The sequence below is a fragment of the Rhinichthys klamathensis genome, unplaced genomic scaffold (assembly GCF_029890125.1).
Source record: "Rhinichthys klamathensis goyatoka isolate OS25496 unplaced genomic scaffold, OSU_Roscu_1.1 h1tg000422l_1, whole genome shotgun sequence".
In the NCBI taxonomy this organism is placed as follows: Eukaryota; Metazoa; Chordata; class Actinopteri; order Cypriniformes; family Leuciscidae; genus Rhinichthys; species Rhinichthys klamathensis.
Genome location: NW_026606920.1, coordinates 187,704 through 209,245, shown reverse-complemented (window position 1 = coordinate 209,245; position 21,542 = coordinate 187,704). Strand labels below are relative to the sequence as shown.

The window sequence follows — 21,542 nt, the reverse complement described above, 5'->3', positions numbered from 1 at the left end:
TTTTATTGGCCGGGTGAAGGTCTAGGATGGAAAATATTTTCACTCCAGATATAAGGAAGAAAGTTGACAGTTTTCCTCTCTCTCTCTCTCTCTCTCTCTCTCTCTCTCTCTCTCTCTCTCTCTCTCTCTCTCTCTCTCTCTCTCTCTCTCTCTCTCTCTCTCTCTCTCTCTCTCTCTCTCTCTCTCTCTCTCTCTCTCTCTCTCTCTCTCTCTCTCTCTAATTATAGTCTGGTATGACTGAATTAATTTAAATATTGCAATACATAGTGATTTGTTCCATGTTGCTATAAAACAACCATGTACTTTTTAATAATTATAATCAAGGGCTTGATTTCATTGGAAAAATCACTGGAAAGTAGTATGTCTGAAATGTATAATTACTTTATTTTAAATGAAGACTTTTATTGGTCAGAAAAGACTTTTACATTGTTACAAATGATTTCTATTTAAAATAAATGCTGTTCTTTTCAACTTTCTATTCATCAAAGAATCCTGAAAAAAGTATGTTTTCAACAAAAAATATTAACACCCAGCTGTTTTCAACATTGATAATAATAAGAAATGTTTCTTGAGCAGCAAATCAGCATATTAAAATGATTTCTGAATGTTCATGTGACACTGAAATGACTTTGCCATCATGCCACATGAATAAATGAAATTTTTAAATACTAATAAAATAGAAAACAATTATTTTAAATTGTAATAATATTTCACAATATTGTTTTACTGTATTTTTTTAGCAATTAAATACAGCCTCTGTGAACACAAGAGACTTCTTTGAAAACATAAAAACAACTTGAGTGACCTCAAACTTTTTAATGTGGTAACTTTACAGAATATTATAATATCAGTACAATGATAATCTTTACCTCTAGCCTGTAATCTGTTCCTCAAACAAAATCTACTGTGAACCTCACACAACACTAATGTAAATGACATTAGAACACTGGAATATATGTCATTCATAAGGACCACATGATACTTTTAAGTTTTTTTTATGTTTTTGTGCTTTTTGAAGCTTGACAGCCCCTACAAGCTGTTCTTGTATGAGGATTTTTTTTTCTTTTTTTGCTGAACTATAATTTTAAAGTGTTGTACACTATGCATGCGTGCAGCGTGACCCAGGCTATGTATTGATAAAGGCTTGTTTGATCGTAGCAAAACCTCCAGCAGATCATAATGTCCTGTGAAGGCCTGATGCTGATGCCGCGTTAGGACTGGAGAAAAGGGCCTGGTGCTGCCATGGAGGTCAGGCTGAGGGACTTAGACTTGGCCTCATTGGGTTCTAGTTGCGCTGTGTGTGTGTGTGTGTGTCTGTCTGTTGGCTGCAGAGCTGCAGGAATGCTGGTGTTTGCTAAGTGGAGAGAACTACAGCGACTGTCCAAACACACGTCTGTTTGCCAACTGGGAGCATATTGCTGTCTGTGTGCTGGGAGCCTCAGTGGCGGGCCCCTGAATGGAGCCTCTTGTGCGGAGAGAGAGGAGAGCTGGCCACTGAGATTGGAAGACGACAACTCTTAGTGCCACAGACTGCCCACTCCAGTATTCTGGAAATGCTACAAGAAGACAGTTACCCCGTTTGAAACCTAGAAACTTGTTATCTGTGCTGCAGCCTTCCAAATGCTGCTCATATTAATGTAGATTTGTCAGAGTGCACGTTGGGTTATAGTTATCTGTTTTAGAATGAGTATACTCTGCTGTTCCCATCTCTAGCAGGCCTGATACATTGGATGGTATGATGTATTGGCTTACCTTTAAAGGCATTCCTTTCCAGATTAACCCACCTGACGTCTTTGAATTTCTAATTACAATTTAAATCACCTGCTTTCCATGTACCCACATCCCTGCCTTATGCAGTCTGTAAAATATTATCCCATCCTGATACATGTTTTTTTCTAAGCTCATATAAAGTTGTTTGAATTGAATCTTTAAAAAAAAAAACAGCATATTTGTTTCTGCACAGTATCCAGGTTATTATAAAATACTTGAAGACCTTTTGCTACATGCCCAGTGGCTAAATTTGCTGGTATGTGACACTATCGGTCAAAAGTTTGGAATAAGATTTTTTTTAACTGTTTTTGAAAATGGTCTCTTATGTCTACCAAGGCTGCATTTATTTGATCAAAAAATGGTCAAAATGTAATATTGTGAAATATTATTTAAATTTAAAATTATTTTAATATAAATTCCTATGATTTTCAGCAGCTATTACAGTCTTAGTCTGTCTTTTGTATGTCTTTGTTGATGTCTATATCAATTTTTTTTGTTTTGTTTTGTTCTTAGCTTACATTTATTTATAGCTTTTTGTAAGGGATCATATCAGACGAAACCAGGTGATTTTATAATTATTTTTACAGTTATTAGAACATTACAGTTGTTTATTGAGCAAAAAAAAAAAAAGAAGTAAAAAGAAAGAAACAATGTGTGTTGAGCAAATAAAAATTTAATGAGTCTGAATAAATCAATTTACTGTGAATGAATTTGATTTTCCAAATGCTTCACATTGTTACCATAATATTTTTTTGTTAGAAATTAGCAAGAAAAGCTAGACACATCATGTTGCTCGGCTGCATTGGTGTAAGGCCCGTATTAAAAGCCCTATATAGTTCCTTAGGCCAGTTTGATGGGTCCTTATATCCTTTTGAAGATCCCATATGAAAACCTAATGTGACATCCAACATTCATTCATCCATCCACTCAAGCAAGCAATACTTGACCAGCACTGGAGTCTACTTCTGACATGAAGCGTGCTTCAAAGGCACAGAATGTTTTAGCTTTGATAATATATATGGAGACTGGAGAGTATGGTTCAGATCTTTGGCATGCTTCTGGACACTCGTGTTAGAGAGGAGATGAGTTTTGTTGCATTGCTGTGGAGTGGCTGAAAGAAAGCTGCCAGTGTGGGCTCAGTGTAGACTCATGAGTGCTCTCTGTATGTACAGTACGCCATCAGGAAGAGCAGGGCTGAAAAGGCGTCCTCTGTGTGCTCGGCATGCACACCAACTCGCACTCCACCAGGCCTGACCATGGCTCCAGGCAGCTCCCAGCCTCAAACTGAACGCTTCATTAAAGCGTACTGACTCCCCTAGGCCCACATGTGTTCCCCGTGCTCCACTGTAGAAGAAGGAAGGGATGAATAATGTATTTCACATTAAAGTATAGAGCCTTTCTCTTCTTTTTTTGCGTAGTCATGTCATTGCACACTCATGGACTCTCCAGAGTATAGGTCCCTCATATTATACATACTTCCTGTTTCCAGTCTGTGCTTCTGACACACCAGTACAAAGACAAATTATTCCGGCTGTACTAGAGGACCATGTCATGTCAGGAGTATAAAATACAAAATGTATGATGATAATAATAATAATAATTCGTTACATTTATATAGCGCTTTTCTGGGTACTCAAAGCGCTTTACATGGAAGGGGGAATCTCCTCAACCACCACCAATGTGCAGCATTCACCTGGATAATGCGACGGCAGCCATAGTGCACCAGAAGGCCCACCACACACCAGCTTATTGGTGGAGAGGAGACAGTGATGAAGAAATGACCACAGAGTCAGGACCTCGGTTTAACGTCTCATCCGAAGGACGGTGCTCTTTGACAGTATAGTGTCCCCGTCACTATACCGGGGGGTTAGGACTAGGGGTGTGACTGTTATTATATAACCGTGAGACAGACGGTTAAACACTGTCATTAGAACTCTATAACCGCCAAAACCGTGTTGTTAAAATATTTTTTACAAACATTTTTTATCATACATTTTTTAAATACTAATATCAGCTTACGAGGGAAACGGAGGCGGAGTTAGTGGTGCTTCGGAGGCTGCTACTGCTGGAGATGATTCAGGAGAGGTCTGTGCCCCTTTATTGAGAAGAAGAGGAGGAGGAGGAGGAGGAGGAGGAGGAGCGCACACTGACACGGAGTAAAGCCTTGTTTTATACTCGACGCGTCCGCACGAGCGCGAAGGTGCGCGCGGCAAAAATGACGCGCTGGGTGCGCAAGACCGGCAAGACCCCATTTCTTTTTTTTGTAACAGCTCGTGCGGCGCCGCATCCGAGGATGAACGACTTCAAGCCGAATCTGCCCGAGCATGTACGTCTCACCGCACCGGCACCCAGTTTGCGCGTTTAAATTGCAAAGTTCATTGCAAAGTTTTTTTGTTAAGGTTTTGATTACTGTGCGTGATTTATTTAAAACAAAGTACTTTCATTGCAAAGTTTTTTTTTTTGTTTAAGGATTTGTTTACTGTGTGTTTAATGGAAAGCACATTCACTTCTAGTTGTCTTACTGTTAATTTTAAATAAACGTAGAGCAAGTAGGCCTAGCTAATCAGTGTCTGCTCGTTTATTCAAACCAAGTTGTCCTATAACAGACGAACGTTGCTCCACAGCTCATACAGTTCTCATGTCGATTGGCGACTGTATCTCATCTTTTGACAGTTTTGGCATTCCCACTTCTGGTCAGGTTTATAGCCAAGCCTGGAGAAATAAACCCTCCTCAGCACTATTTGATATTTTTTTCCACGACTACTTGTCTAATTTTCCTTTGCCATGGCTTACAAATAAAGAAAATAATATCATTTATTACAACTTTCACAGAGATCATTTATGTCTTGGTTCAAGATGTTCAAGATCCCCACACAGAGTTGGATTGAGCGCAAAATGTGTTTCCTTTACGTCAGCAGGAATAATCTGAAAAAGCCACAGCTCTCCCTGTCCTGTCTGCTGACTTCATTATTTCACTTATTATGATGATCCTTACATTTGTGTCAGCTGTGTTTGTGTAAATACTAATGTGGATGGGCGTACACAGGACAGACCTTGATTTCTTGTACTAGTTAAGTAAAGATGGTTAAACAAACAACTTCCATCTACTGTAAACCCACCCACTTGCACACTTTCATTTACTCACATACGCCCTGACTGGCAAACACCCACTCATTCGACTTTGCTCTGACTGACAAGCTGTTTGCGTTTATCATCATAGACTAATTTGTTCTACAAGGATTTGTTCTGCTAGCAAGGTCACTGTCTAGGGCCACTCACACAGGGTCCCTGTTGTGCAGAACTCTTACACGTACACACACACTTCCAGTAAGGACTCCTCCTCTGTTCTCACCAGTTAACCAAAAAGGGCCCTTTGATGTCAGCTGGAGTCTAGCTTTTACTGGAAAAACAGCTTCTGAAAAACCCTTTACCCCTCCTGTTGCCTTGTGAGTTTTTGTGTTAATTATGTTCTCCAGTTTTGCCTCACCAAGTCTTCAAATCATCTCACACTTTAAAACTGTAGCTTTCCAAACTACAAACTACTCCTGATTTTAAACTACAGTCATTCTCTAATCTCTACTCATTTAAAAATGTAGTTGGCTGCAAACGACTAGCGATAAGTGACTAGCAGTCTAGTAGCCAACTAGGTGAACCTGGAAATGTTGAGTACACCAAAATTTTATTGCAGAAATGTGAAGTATGGGTCCCCAGCATAATTTGCATAATTAGCATTATTAGCTTAATCGTCCATTTTGACCAGATATTTTGCACTGTATGGCCAATTTCTACAATATGTGAGTGGTTTTCAAGGTTTTAGAGGATTTAATTTCTGGCATTTTCAGATTTCAAAGAGCTAATTTTATTACATATTTTGATTTATTAAGGCAAATTTTGATTACTTTCAGGCATAATTTTAGAGTTAAAGAGTTAAAAGAGTTAAAAGTGAGTCTGGGCAACCCGGGTCAGCCCACCAGACGCAAGGCTAACCAAGAGGGCCTCACCTCCGCACCACACAAAGCACACACTGGCTACCACCTTCAGGCAAACTGCTATGCCTCACAATTAATTAACAAAAGGCAGCCTCATCTTCACTATCCTCGTCTGTTCTGTCATCATCTTCTTCAGACCCTTCATCCCTCTGTTTGTGTTCTTGGTGTTGTGTAAGTATGTTGCAGCATATACCATCATTGCCTTTGCAGGAACAATAACTGGTACAGGCCAGACCTGCAGCTACACAGCTGCACTTTGCTGATGTGAAAGGTTTCAACCCAGCTTTGCAACCACAGCTGACAACATCTAACAAAGCAGGAGGAGCAACTGGACTTGAATCCTGGGTGGGCATAATCAGTTCCTCTCCTTCCTTTAGGCCCATCTTCTTGTCCCATCCAAACAAGGTGATATCCACAGCCAGTGGATCAGGCTGGTCTGCTGCTTTCCATAGCAGCACCTGTAGGTGGGCACGTCTTCCATGAAGGCGCATATTGCACTCTGTAGGAGGTAGTGTCTTCAGTGCTGGGGGTCTTTTGCGCTTTCGGTAAATTTCATACAGGGCTGCATCCAAGGTTACAGAGTTCCTCTGATTGTACAGAGCCAGAAAGAAAGCCTTCGTTGCTTTTGTGATCTGTAAATCTGTGGCTTCTACCTCTCCAATACAGTGGAGAAGCTTACCAGGTACGATTCTCATGGCCTTGAGTGCAGACACCTTCCCCTTTCCGAAAGGATATGAGGAGGTATCACATCCCGAAAGAGCATGCATGGCCAGAATGGAACCACATTGGTCACCCAGATTCTCTGCAGTTGCGTTTATGCTGAGAACAGTACCATTCCATTTTTCCATCTGTAGGTTAGTAGTGATACCAGCCTTCCAACACCAATAAACCATGAGCACAAAGACATCGGTGTCATCACTGAGAATGTGAACAGTTGAAGCCCCATGTCTGACAGCATCTAACATGTAAGATATAAGTGATATATCGGCCTCATCATGAGTGTCAATGCTGTCAGCTTTACTGACCATCATGATCTTACTTCCTACATTGAAAGTACACAGGAGTTCCCTCAGCCTTTGTTTGTTGTGCTTGTTTTTCAAGACTTTGTCTCGACTAGGTAGAGGAGTAGTCAATGAGAGCTTGTACTCTGTGGAGCTCTCTCCTGCTCTTCTATGTCTCTCATGGTCCTTGGCAGACACCTGCAAATATCTGTCAAAGATGACAAATGTTTGGGTGTCGTAACAATTAAGCCGACGTCCCATGCTGGCTGCAAGATCTGCCTCTGTCCCAGACGATGGCCAAACCACGTGATAAATGAGCTGGGATGCATCCACAATGACAACATCTGGTGGCTGGGGATTGCAGACTGGAATTCCGAGCTGCTGGACAAGCACTGACTTATTGCCCTTTCGGAGCCATCCATTGTCATCAATGATAGACAAGGGGACTGGACTAAGCTCATATTTGAAGAGAGAAGAGAGATCCATTTTTCTCTAGCCTACCACCACCAACAGTCGAGCAAATAATGACTCAAGGTCACAAACAACCTTCCCACTGACCTTCATTCCCTTTTTCTGGAACTTCATAGTCACTACCTTGTTAGAGATGGGTCCATGAAATGCCTCCGGAATTGATGAAGAGAACTTTTCACACATAGCCTGGCCAATCTTCAGCGCATCTTGCACATTCACTTTTTCATCAGCCACCTGTCCATTTATTATGTGGTAGAGCACTGTGCTCTCTGTCATGAGTGGATTTGTGTTTTCCCACAGTATCCTCACAATTTTAGAGCGATCCTCAGCATCCAACTCCCGTCGTGCTTCACCCTCCTCTTTGTGTCTGTTGGATACAGTCTTCTCTGATGCTGCTGTATCACTGTACATACCATCCAATGACTGAGAGAGATGTGAACATATGCCAAATGATTAGATCCAAACTGCAACCTGCTCAGGGTTGGTTGAAATACCCTTCATGCCCCCTACCCCCTTCCCTTGCCTGATGCATGTCTGCTCTCCAAACATATCGGCACTCACTGCAGGTGCACCATCTGAATGGCGGCACACATGACTTCCGGCAAGAAGGTCATCTTTTGAAATGGAAGGAAGGTGCTGCATTTCACGTAAATGCCAAGTGATCCATCTAGCATAGTGGGGATGACCAGCAGCAAAAAAATAGGGTAGCATCTTTTCAAGGCAGTGTTGTTGCAGCAGCCAGTTACCCTCCCTCTCTGCTCGGCATAATCTATGTGCTATTAAGGTTGGAGTGATAAAGCAATCCACCCATAATCGGCCTGTTGGGTGCTGTCTTGCCTTTTCCAGGAATTCCAGTATCTGCTGATGACTCTTTTCTCCCTCCTTTAAGAATTCATGAAGAAGAGCATACATAACCATACGTAAGGCTCGCATGGCCTTAGGCCAGGCCTTTCCATTGAAGATAGATGCCAGGCCGCCAAATGATGCACCTACCAGCTCCTCAAGGCCTGTTGAATTCATCAGCTCCCCAATTGAGCCAATGAATGACATCAGGGTGTGCATCATTCCAGGGCTGAGCAACACAGATGCCCATCGCGTGGGTCACCCCATTTAATCTGGCAAGCAATCTTGTACAGCTGCATGTCAAATGTTATATGACTGTAGCTCATGCCAAGCTGCTTGAGTGATGTGTCCAGGTATGTAATGGTACGGAGCACTGTATCAGGATGAGCAGGAGGTGAGTCGAGCAATGGTCCAAAGACACTTATAGTCTTCATTCTAGACACACCTTCATCACTGTGACGATCTTGCACAGCATTGTAGGCCGACCAGTCCAGGGGAAGAGGATTAGAATGGAGCTGACAGAGCCAAGCAGCATCCCTCCTCTGTGTTCTAGAAACCCTCTCTTGGACAGTAGCTGTTCTTGGCACTTCTTTCAGAGTGGGTGGAGTCAGCTTCTTAGGGCCTGTATAATGTTCAATGACAAGACTCCTGTTAGCTACCGGACAGAATTTCTCAGCTTGGAGCTTTGTCAGACGGGGTACTTTTAGCGATGTAATCCCACCGCCTGAATTGTCGCCACTCCAGGGAACAGGATCCCTACAGGATTTTGCACAAACTGAGTGGCCATGGCATGTGTTGTGCGGCAACCATTGGGTGTGAAGACTACAAGATCAAAATGATCACCCCAACTGTGAATAGGCCCAATGCACCTCTCCAGTCCTAATACCCGCAGGTACTTATCTGCATCATCTGAGGCATATTTGACAGCCGACTTCCGGAACCGGAGGACCTCATCATATGTTACAACAAGACCATGCTCATTTAGGTTCCGAACCAGTTCTGAACTACCATGCTTATGATGATGTTTTACAGCTAGCCCCAAAGTTGTCTGATTCCAGCTTTTACTGACAACCTTGTTGACATCATCATCGTCGTCATTGGAGAGGCCAGTCCTACTAATTTGAGTGATTTACCAATGTACTGCCTAAAGCCAACAATCTTCTGGCATCCTTCAACTCTCAGTACAATAACAGCATCACCATAATAATCACACAGGTTGGCTAGCATTTGCTTCCGGCACAAACTCCCAGAATTAGCTACAAAAACATCATGTAATTCAGAGACAGTCCAAGTCACTGTCTTGTTTGCACTCATGTGGTCTATGACGGAAGCTAGGCAGCTGTCAATTGGTTTACTAGCAGTTGCACTTGAGTCAATAGGTACCTCCCTGAAAGCATTGTAACACTTGGAGTGATACTGAGCATCAGCTGCAGGTAGGTCCATGATGCCATTCACCCGTAACTTCACAACTTCTCCCCAATCATCCTGTCTTTCATCACATTTAGACAAAATCACATCATTTAAGGATGGAAGGCCTGGCCTATCTAAAGTCTGAAATTTCCACCTGTTAGGATTTTGAGTATTTTTCTTCACAAATAAGACCACAGAACAAGCACTGTTTTGAATACTCAAAGGCAGAGAGTTGAGAGCGAATGATTCGCTTTCCGGGCTGACTCTGACAAGAGTCTGACTTGCGTTTGCTATCATTTCTAGAGCGAGAAGTATATGAGCTGTAGCAAGATTTGTGACATAACACAGAAGCTGATGAAGCACCATCAGTAGCAATAATGTTTGACAAAGTTTCATGTAAGGCTGTGTCTCCTCTGAATTAGAATAGTAGCGATTACTTTGGACCCAGATATTTTAAAGTCGCCATCTTTGCCACTGCATGGTGCAAACCGACACTTCTTTCCCGAAATTTTGACCTGATCAAACCAATCTCTCTTTGTTTTGAAAGTACTTAACCATAGAGAATGTTCCTCCACAACAACTTGAGACAGCAGCAATAACACTGAATATCGACTGTTTTTAATCCTTTCCTAATCAAACCTGATGTCAAAGTCTGAATTTAAAAAAAAGAAGAATCCAAAATTTTAAAATAATGGTAACTAATTTTAGAACACCAGATTTACCCACAAAATGGATCTAACTAGAAATTCACAATGTATTGAACAATACTGTCATTATAACTCTTTCCACCTTTTATCTTAATGGGAAAACATAAGTAATGTCAACATTAAAATGTCAACATTAAATCCCTTGACTGACTTTTGTACGAATATTAAGGCGATATAAGAAAAAAATATTTGCTAGGTGAATTTCGACTTTATTTCTCTGTGTAGTCTCCGTAGTAACAAGACTTCTCACGTCACCAGCTCACTTCCGCCACATCCGACGAACCCATTCCCCTCCTTAAATAGTTCGTCACAAATAATTAGCTTCTTCTAATTGGTCAACAGAAAAAATAAATGAAAAAAATATATAATCAAGTGGCTACCGGATTCCGTTCTGCCACAAACTATGAAACCATGAAACCATGAAAATACCATGAAAAAAAACAAAATTTTTGTCCGAAATTAATTAAAAATGTGTCTAAATGTATCCAAATTTGTTATAGAATTACCATTTTGGAGTCTGATAGTGCCAGAAATGAAATAAGCATTCTCTAAAACCTCTAAAACCACTCGCATATTGTAGAAATTGGCCATACAGTGCAAAATATCTGGTCAAAATGGACGATTAAGCTAACAATGCTAATTATGAAAATTGTTCAACATATGCAAATTAGCATCCGGCAGTTTCTGTATGCTGGGGACCCATACTTCACATTTCTGCAATAAAACTTTGGTGTACTCAACATTTCCGGGTTCACAATGGGGCTCTATGGGCTGGCTACTAGACTATGCAGTCAGGCTACTGTTTTGAAAACCGTTTGCTGTAAAGTTATTAGCAGTAAATAGCTGGATACAGTCAGGGTACTTTTTATAAAATGTTAGCTACAAGCTATTTGCCTTTATTTACATATTTGCAAATGTTTAGTTTGCTCCCTAGAGCTTAGGGAAACTGACTTTGCATCATTTGCAGTGCTTCATGGATATGGGTGGGCGCTAAAGAATTATTTTAGTGCGATTTGCTTGTTTCGATTTCCCGATTGGTGGGAGATTTCTCTGCAGAATCCGTGTTAACGTTTATTTTTTTTTTTTTTTAAATGTTAAAACATTGTAGGCTGATGGCTTCAACAACAGCATATACAAGTGATTAACAACTTCATAGCTCACAGTATGTCTGTCTTTTATTTTAAAAGTTGTTAAATCAATTCAGTGATTATATATTATATATAATCCAATTATATTTAATATTATTCCTTTTTATTTGATCAATTTCTATAATTCCTCGAATGTGATTTTTACTTTCGAAACCCAACTGTTGCACTCTATATTGTAAGACTGGCTAGGTCTAGCACATCCAAAAGAACTGATCCACTGATTTCTCACTGCTTTACTAAATGAGTTCCAGCTAGAGATCTGAATGTGTTACACCCATTGTATTGGTTAGAGGGGAAATTTTCACACTTTACATGTGTAACATCTGAGAAAGATTCATCCCTCCTTTCTCTCCTATTCTACTGTAGTGCCTCTTATGAAAAAAGTTCCAGTTGAGCAGTTCTGGAATGTTCCTTCAGGATATGACATAGTAGTGACTAGCAATGTTGTTGTGAACAGGCTTTGGCAGCTAATGAAGAATGAACTGTAGAATTCATTGCAGAGCTGACTGCTGCTGGGGGGGGACTATGTCTTTACCAGATTTTGCCAGACCTCCGCTACTGTGAGCAGAGAGAGAGACCGCAGTGGAAAAGTCAACAACACAATTTGGATTTGAATATATTTGTTCCAGTGAATCTAAAAATGGCAAATGGGGATTTGCGTCTAGTTTAAAGTAAATAGTGGATGCTTTTATCCTAGAATTTTAAGTTCAAACTGCTGACTCTGTACAGTATATTTGGAAACTTTTTTTGGAATTTTTTTTATAATTCCATTATGCTGTTAAAATGATACATTTCCCCATCCATTTCTTCTCTATCAATCTTAACACCTTCAGGATGTAAATGCATTAATGTTTCTGAGCAAATGAAGTGAATGTTTATTTAGAGTAAAGTCTCACAGTTGGGCTTGAGTTTGTTGCAAGTATAAAGACAGGTGTGTGACTTGTCATGAACGGTGCCCATCAGCCATACAATCAAAGTGAGCAAGGGATCTGGAGAATGAGTGTGCAGTAAATCAGGCCTGATGAGAGGCACTCAGAGCAAACGGGACAGTCTCCATGCTGCTTGAGTCCTTTCCAGTCCTCCACAATGCTCTGTCTGGACTGCTCTAGTTCCATTACCCACAGCCCTCGGTGCCATGCCAAGTGGGGTGGCCTTTATTGGCCTGTTTGTATGTTCTATCCCTTGCTGGTTGGTATCTAGTTAGGCTGGTTGCCAATGAGGATGGAATGATATCTACATTTATAATCATTATCAGCATGCCCAGTCAGAATCTGCACATTTTTGGATGTAAATGGTGGAATGTGTTAAATGGAATTAAGAATGCTGCACTCTAAAAGCATAGATTAGCTCAGCCAAAATATTTAATAACTGAACACGCAATGGCCAGAAGATTCACAGAATCTAATGAATAACATGCATTTCAGTTCTGTGGAAATCTGTGGAGTTTTCTGAAGAAGTCTGGGCCTGCTGTCAGATGCCAAACTTATAAATATTTCTACTTTGTTTTAACCAAAAGCAATATAGCTGACTAAGACAACATTTTTTCACAAATTAATTTAGCTAACCATGTCAACTTATCAAGTTGTGCATTTCTTATTTAAACTCATTCTGGTCCTTTGTTTTGCCCTTTTTATTTCATCAAGTGTTTGTAAAATAGAAAGGTTTAGCATACTTTATAACAAACTGAGGTGAATTTGAATATTTGACCATTTGTTGTTTCTTCTATGTGCACAGGGCCTGCAGAGGTTCCGATGATGTCACCCAATGGATCCATCCCACCCATTCATGTGCCTCCTGGCTACATCTCCCAGGTGAGTGCAACATTTCAAGATAATATCATTAAAGTAGGGGGAGGGGAGGGGGCAGTTTCAGTAAATCTCATGTTAATCTTGAGTACCTATAGAGTAGTATTGCATCCTTCATATCTCCAAAAAGTCTTTAGTTTTATTATATTTATAAAAGAAAGATAGGCTGTACCGAGTCTTTCCGGGAAAAAAAACGAGCGGGTGTGGGCGGAGCTAAATAATCAAGAGCGCGCAAAGCTTTTGCGTTGAGAGCGTCTGGAAGCTGTGACATCCCAAAACAAACCATGACTAACAATCAGATTCAGCCATAGATTTTTGATCCCGAATCAGATCCCGAGGCTGAAACTGAAGACGAGAAGCAGCAGCAGCAACGACTACAGCAGGACGTCTATATGTGGTGTGTACTGGAACTGTATAACTTATATTTGCTTAGCGGTTTTTGTAAATTACTAATTTTCACTTTGTCGTCGTATTTTTTTTTCTTTAAATGTGTACATGTGGGAAGTGTAGTTTGATGCCGACTGAGGCGGGAGTTTTTTAAAAGTAGAAATGATTTGAACTTGAGCGCAGTGTTTTTAGAACACCATGTCATGCGCGAGTTATAACTTACAACATTTGTGTGTGTTTACTCGTGGTTTTTGAGGACATGATTTGGTTTTACAATAAACAAACAGACACCTACAGTGGCCAGCTAAACAAATGTATTTAAAGGGGTCATATAATGGTACATGCACTTTTTCAAGTTGATTGTACTGAAATGTGTGTTGGCAGTGCCTGTACACAACCATCATATAATGATAAAAAATCTATCCAGTGTTTTTGTTTTAATCTCATTATGTTTTCCCCTGTCTCAAATCGAGCCGTTCGACCGTGTGACGTCACACGCTCGGACGCCCCTCCCATGATTGTTGATTGACAACAGCGTTTCAATACAGCCCTGCCCTGAGCGAGCTGTCATCATAGTCCGCCATTGTTGATACACTGGAGCAGAATGGCGTCTAAGCGATTGTGGTGTTCTGTTCTTAGGTGTAATAACGAACACAGCAGACATTTTGATGTTCTTAAATCTGAGCCGCTGAAGACACAGTGGCTGAGTTTTGTTTTCGAAGGGAATATTCCCCACGAGCAACGTCAATGCTTTCATGTTTGCACGATTCGCGAATCATTTCTCACCAGACTGCTTTATAAACGAGGATCAGTATAAAGCTGGTTTTGCTAAGAAGCTGCTCCTGAAAAAAGAATCGGTACCAACTATTCATGTCCCTGCTGCACCTCCAGAAGAAGTGAGTGTAAAATTTGATTAACCTTTATATTAATCTTTGCAAATCGCTTGCACTCCACGATGAATGCGTCTAAGGTTTACACTCAGGGTACATTACGGCATGTTTTCTATGTATGACGTTCTCAATATAATTCATAATCCCAAGTTTATAATGAACAACGCGTATTGTTATTGTGTTATTACAAACTGAGTACATATACATCAGTAAACGCATAGCCTTCAGACATCTCACTAAGTTACTCTAACGTTACCCTGCCAGTACATACAAAGATAGATCAAAGTGACATTACGTTAACCAACCATTCAGGAACGTCCTGTTCGAGCCTTAATTGTCGAACTTCTTTGTGGCCATCATCTTGTTCCGGTTCCGGGTCCGACTTCGGTAAAAACTGATACGGTTGCACAGATGTGTCCTAAGAGACTCCCGCTGCCATTCTTTCTCCAAAATATACCCTTGACTGTGTGCGCGGGTGCGCTTTTCCGAGAGAAATGCTCATATAAGGAGTTCCACTCTCGTCTACGTCATTAGATCCACGATCGAAAAAAACCAGCCGAAACTTGTACCAACCCTGAAGTAAGATTTTCGGCACAGAAATTCTGTTATTCGTCCAAAATATATTTTTTAAAAACTTTGTCTATGTTTAGCTAGCATGAGAATCCATCTCTTTAACACTGTAAACAACTCTGAATACATGAAACACCATTGTACCCCCCCCTTTAATAAACATGTCTTTGGAAAGGGAAAAATTATTATTTTAGTTTATTTTTTCACCACAATTATTTTAACTCTTCCCTCAGTATCTAAACAGAAGGAATAAAGAAAACCATAATAGACTCACAATGGAAGCCAGGAACAACATTTCCATACGTTTTACACTTCATTTAAATGACACTACACATTTTAAATTAGTAGTTATTACTTGAGCATGTGCTTGCAAGTGTGCTTGTGGGAGCTTCCATATTTTGGGGAAATAAAAAAAATCCAATAATGCCCACTGCACCGACTACCTCCCATCCTCTTACCTCTGTAAATGAGACCTGTGGTCTTTCCAGGGCTCTTACTTCTCTATTATGATCCATTAGACATTATACAAGAATCTGTCATCGTTCCAAACGCTGGCAGATGAGTGGAGTAATCAATATGTAGCGAGTGCTGATCTGGAATGAGCTCTCCAAACCTTAATTCTTATCTCGCTCATGATCGGCCAGACATGAAAGCAGACCCCTGACCAGTAGCTGTTGGAGAGATACAATCAGCACGACAACGGCTCTGGGCCTGGAGCCTAGTGGTTACATTACGTCTTCATTTATAGTTCAACAGACCTCACCTCAACATCTATCCACAAGCTGAAAAACGCCATTTCTGACTCTATGCTGGTGTTAGAACGGACTATTAAGAATATTTGCTTTGAATAGATTGTGATTTAAGAAAAGTTGATCTCCTTATTCACAAGATTATTTATTTAGACCTGTTGTTCTTAACCTCTATGTTAAGAAGAATCAAAAATGGGTGGTTGTGGGTCTTGTTTTCCTGACTTTCACACAGTGTTTCTATTGATGCGCTTATTACAAAGAGATTATTCCTCAAGGGCACAATGGTAATTGCTCATGGCACTAATGTAAAAGATGCAAATGCCAGCTAGAATGTCATGGAGCGCCAAGCAGAGAGTAAATGCATGTTAAAATTATGGATAGTCTAGCAAAGTTGAGGAGATATTCCCCACCTGACCCTGTAACCAATGATGAGTGAAGGTTGTTATCTGGTGATGCTGTTTACAAGAAAGGCAGATTAGAACGCAAATAGATTAGGCTTCTGTTTACTTATAGTGGGTTTCCTAATTTTTCTGTACTCTGCACTCTGAGTAGGAAAACAAAGTAGTCATGCACCTATTTTCTTTTTGAGGGGGTGCCAGTGGCAATCCTGCCTCACTTAGTCGGCTAGGTGAGATAAGACAGGACCAAAGGGGAAAAAAAATACATTAAACACTTCATCAGAAAAGAGAAGAGATGTTGCTGCAAGAGGGAGGGGAAGTTATTTTGATTAACTATTATGAGGCCATATGAATTAAAAAAAGAAGAAGATGTGTACGGATAAATCATTTATATTAAATAGTGCAATATTCCATAAAATAATAAGAATTGTCAGTTTGGATTTATTAATTTTTTTACTTAAAATCCGCTTGACTTAAAAATCATGCCCTCTTAGTTTAAATGGGCCTGACTCTTCACCCCTCCTGTGGCAGTTGAAGGAATCTGCTAATTGTCCAAAGGCCATTGTATCTGTTTATTTTAGCCCAGTGCCAACTAGGAGCGGGAAGCGCGGTCGGAGCTGTGGGCATCTACCGAAAGGAGACAGACTTTTAATCACAGCTTTTCTTTTTCAGACTAATTCATTTTTATTGTACAGTACAGCTCTCCAAACTTGAGGGCCAGCTGAGAACACCTCCGTTGAGTAATATGAAATCATAACAATCTCTGATATTTAGCACTCATATTGTCACCCATGACCTTGTTGCATCTGGCAGTGTCATTGCATTCTCCTCCATATTGTCTCCATAATTTTGTTTCTAGTAGCCTACTGCAGTGGGGCTGGACAGTTGTTTTGTAAGGACTAACATGTTAATGAAGACATTTGTAAAATAACACTGACCCATTCTCAGCTCACATTCCTCGTCAACAGTCAGTTTGATGTCTCTCATAGCCATGCATAATGAAACAATGTCTCTCACCGTGTGCACAACATCTGAATGCACCGCAAGCCTGAACTTGATCTAAGCTTCGCTAATCACTCTTGACATTGCTGTCTGCTTATTGATAGGCCTGTCAAACAGGCTGTCATATACACACACACGTAAACACACTCTCAGGGTCAGCAGGTCAGACAGGAGTAGAGTTCAAGTATTGAAGGGGATTTCACAATATAATGCAGTATTTTCCTAACACTCAATATTATGAAATAATAATGCTTGTTATTAATGTTTCATGATATTGCATTGATATTTCAAATTTACCACAGTCCTGGAAAAGTTGTAAATGTCAGGGAATTAAAAAAATCTGATTTTCAGCTCTAGAAAATTCATTAAAATGAAAAAAAAAAAAAAATCTTGTTTGTTTCTCATTAAAGGTGCTGGAGGACAACACAGGGGTCCGGAGAGTGGTAGTCACCCCTCAGTCTCCAGAATGCTATCCTCCCAGCTATTCTCCAGCCATCTCTCCAACTCATCACTTACCTCCATACATGGCCCCACCACCCTTTATTCCCAACTCACACACGGCCTTCTACCCACCCGTCAGCCCTGGGGACATTTCCCCCCACCAGTACTACCATCACCATATCCCGCCTATGTACAATGAAGGTAGGAGTGCATATAAACACAGCTTACTCTCCTCTTATTCTGATATTGTCACAATATCAAGTGAAATCTCATGATATTTCAGTTCCACAGCCAAAACTGATAAGCTTTTTGACCACACTCAAAAAAAAAAAAATCTAAATCATGCTGTGTGTTACCTTATGAAGCCCCCCTAAAGAGACATGTGATTGTAAAAGAAAAAAGAAAAAAAAGAAAAAAAGAAATGGGATGGAAATTATTTCAATGCTTTGCGTTTTCTCAAAAAAGTTTTGCACACTCATCGCAAAACCTTTGCACTCCACTGACAAACTGTGTTCGCTTGCAAATCTTTTGTGATGGAAATGATATTTCACTGCTTTTTTTGTACGTTTTTTGGGGACCGCAAAACTTTTGCTAGGGAAGACAAATTCTTTGAAATATAATTTTTCCTCCCATCTCATATTTTTTTCCATCACCATATCCCCTTAGGGGCTCTGTAACTTTTCAGTGTATTTGTAAGTGTAATGCTGCATTCCATTTACCTCGGAAGAGGTATGTCGGAGCTGGGAATGACGTCACGCCTGAGTTGACCACAATCCAGTACAAAGATCAGAAATCTAAGATGGATGCATCCAGGCAAACCTTTGTTGTGCTTGCTTATTCCGATTAAAAAGTGGTATTTTGCACATATAAAGCCGAAGTATAATGTCTACAAAATAGAGGTTGCATAATACTGTGTGCACCACTGAGTTTGAGACACAGACAAACAGAAGTACTAATAAACAATATTACTACTGTTGATATGCTGAGAATCCATATTGTATTCTGAAGTCAGCGTTGTTGAGTTTCCCATTTACAACTCCGACTTGAAGGGCATTCCAGTTAAACGTTCTTACTGGGGACTAGGAATTTCCCACTTCCGAGGACAAATGGAACGCACCATAATTTTTCCCATTCCTAAATTATATGGCAGTTTCATGGTTGAATGATTGTTTTGTTGGCGCAGAGATAATTCCTGTGTACGGGATGAACTACCTTGGGCGGGATGAGGCATTCAAACCCCCACCAAAGAAGATGAAGGACAGACTGGAGCGTCAGAATCGTCTCAACAGCCCTCCCTCTATCTATAAGAGCAATGTGGGCTGCAACAACATGTACAATGGCTACGGCAAGGTCCACGGAAATCTTGGGGGTGGTGGAGGAGGGGGAAGCAGTCCCGGAGCTAAAAAAACAACCCGTGGAGCTCGGAGTAGCCCCAGATCCAGCGAGCCAGACTTACAAGGTAAGGACTTTTGCAGTAGTCTAGTCAACAGGTCTATTTGTAAGTTCATCTCTTCGCTTTTTTGGAAATACTATTTTTATTTATGTATAGCACCATTCGAAAGTTTGAAATCAGTAATATTTTTTTTATATATAATTGAAAAATGTATTGAAATTGACAGTAAAGACATTTATAAAGTTCTTTTGAACTTAATATTCATCAAAGAATGAAAATCATGGAAAAAAAAAATGCAACAGTTTCCATGAAAATATTAAGCAGCACAACTGTTTTCAACATTGAGAATAATAAGAAATGTATCCTGAGCAGCAGATCAGCATATTAGAATGATTTCTGAAGGATCATGTGACACTGAAGACTGAAGTAATGGCAGCTCAATATTCAGCTTTGCCATCACAAGAATAAATTGCATTTTAAAATATATTGAAATATAAAAGTTATTTTGAATTGTAATAATATTTCACAGTATTACTGTTTTTACTGTATTGTTGATAAAATATTTAGCTGACCCCAAACTTTTGTATAAAATATATATATATATATATAATAATTTTTTTTAAAGCAAATAAGTTACATGGAATTTTAAGAGTCGGAGCAGAGGGAGATGGTTACGTTCTGCTTTGTGCCAAAAATTCTCAGCAACGTTTACACAAGACATTATAGATGTTATTGTGGTTACATTAAATCATCTTGTACATGGTTAGAATATTTAGCCTCTGATGTTTCACGGCTTCCATTAGACATCTGTAATGCATGTTTCCCTCAGTGTGCCCACAAACTTTTCTCTCTCCTCTTAAAAAAAGAGATAAGTGCATCAGTAGAGGTAAAGGGGGTCATCATGCCACGGAAACTGCATAGCTGGGAATCGCCAAGGTGCTATCATTTTTCCAGCACCCACAATGTGGCCCTTGTATCTCAGGTTGGGCCTCTGCTGAAAGGCAGCCCACATACCTGTGGAATCACATTCTCCCAATGAAGGGGTCCTTTGAGCATGGCCACCGATCCTCACCAATTCCACATGTGCCTTATCAGGCCCCCTGCAGTGCTGATTGCAGAAGAGCTCCATTTAAGATGTGTTCACATGCTGTTTTTCTGCTCTCAAGAACATTTTCTTAATATAAACATTTTTCAGAGCATACATTCATAACTGTTTTAAATTATTTAAACACATGTCTGCACTCCAGAAGGTCGTTGCTTTTTTTTCTGCACTGTCTTTTGCCAATTCCTTTTTTTTTTTTTTCAGCCTTTAGTGTCCTTGAAGTTGTAGCTTTAAATTATGTATGTGCCACTGATCCCAGGTGTTTCGTCAATGCATGGACATTTGCAAGTGCTGACAAGTGGGGCAAAGGGAATGACCCTATTCATTTATTTGATCTGCCAAAAAAGGCAGTTTTAGCCCTCAAGAAAAAAAAACATTCCACATTCAATGATTTGTCTGTGTATTATGTTAAAGGCAGAACATTTAGCATTATATATGCAGGTGTTGTAAGACTGGACTCATTGCACACTGACATCATAGAAATGTAATTTGTCTGCTGCAAGCCGCCCATCCTTTGATCAGCTCACAATAGACCTTCGCCGTTAACAAGCTAAGGAAGTGCTCATACATCCATATGGTGTATCCGTTACTCACACTTAGAGTATCTTCAGAATCAAAGGCGAATGCTGACTGTGGCAGAATTCCCAGCAGATAAGACCTTGAAGCTGTAACCCCATAACTGTGGCTGCTGTCTCACTTCATACATGATAGTTAGATGATTATTTTGTGATGGTTATTTTGTCTCGCATGTTGAAAAACTGAAGAAAACATGAGATTTTACAATTATCTGTTTTTTATACAGTTTTGACGTCAATATTAAAATTAGGGGGTAAATTGGGAAAAAAAATTGGGACAATGAGCAAAAGATTTTGATCAGGAACTGTTCATGATCCACTAAAGTTCACCCAGAAATGATCATTAAGGGTGTGTTCACACTTGGCATGTTTGGTTTAATTAAAATGAACCCTGGTGTTAGTGCTCTGTTAGTGAGGTTCATTTGAATAAGTGTAAACTCTGCCATCCGAACCCTGGTGTGCACCAAACAAGCAGACCGAGACTGCCGAAAAGATGGGTCTTCGTTCGCTTCCAAACGAACTCTGGTGCTGTTCGAATGATTTTTGGGTGAACTATCCCTTTAAAGCATGCAAAAAGACCTTACATAACATTGTTGAGTTATCAAGCATAATCTGGTGTAAAATACTGCACGTAAATGCACTCAGTGTATAGGCCAAGCAGATGATTTTTTTGGAGATCACCAGAAGCAAGGCGCTGGGGTCAAGTCTCAAGATACCGCAGCCCTGTGGAGTCGAATGAATGGTTGATGAAGTATAGAAAACAAACTTGAGGCTTCTAGCTCACGTCACTTACTGAGGGCTACGGCCATCTGGGCCTCACTGCAGCCTTGCTCCTAGGCATAAATCATCATGACCACATATGCAGACTACTTGGCTCCCTAGATCACGCCG

At 40.2% G+C, this 21,542-nt stretch overlaps 1 protein-coding gene across 2 annotated transcripts in view; it reads left to right on the top strand.

Moving 5' to 3' along the window:
- The window catches only part of fndc3ba (fibronectin type III domain containing 3Ba), a 159,499-nt gene that overhangs the window by 81,882 nt on the left and 56,075 nt on the right, over nt 1-21,542 (top strand). For both annotated transcript variants that reach the window (XM_056235537.1, XM_056235538.1), the window contains 3 exons: nt 13,074-13,150; nt 17,551-17,782; nt 18,765-19,040. In XM_056235537.1, the coding sequence (XP_056091512.1) occupies nt 13,074-13,150; nt 17,551-17,782; nt 18,765-19,040 (585 nt within the window). The remainder of the gene's footprint in view (nt 1-13,073; nt 13,151-17,550; nt 17,783-18,764; nt 19,041-21,542) is intronic.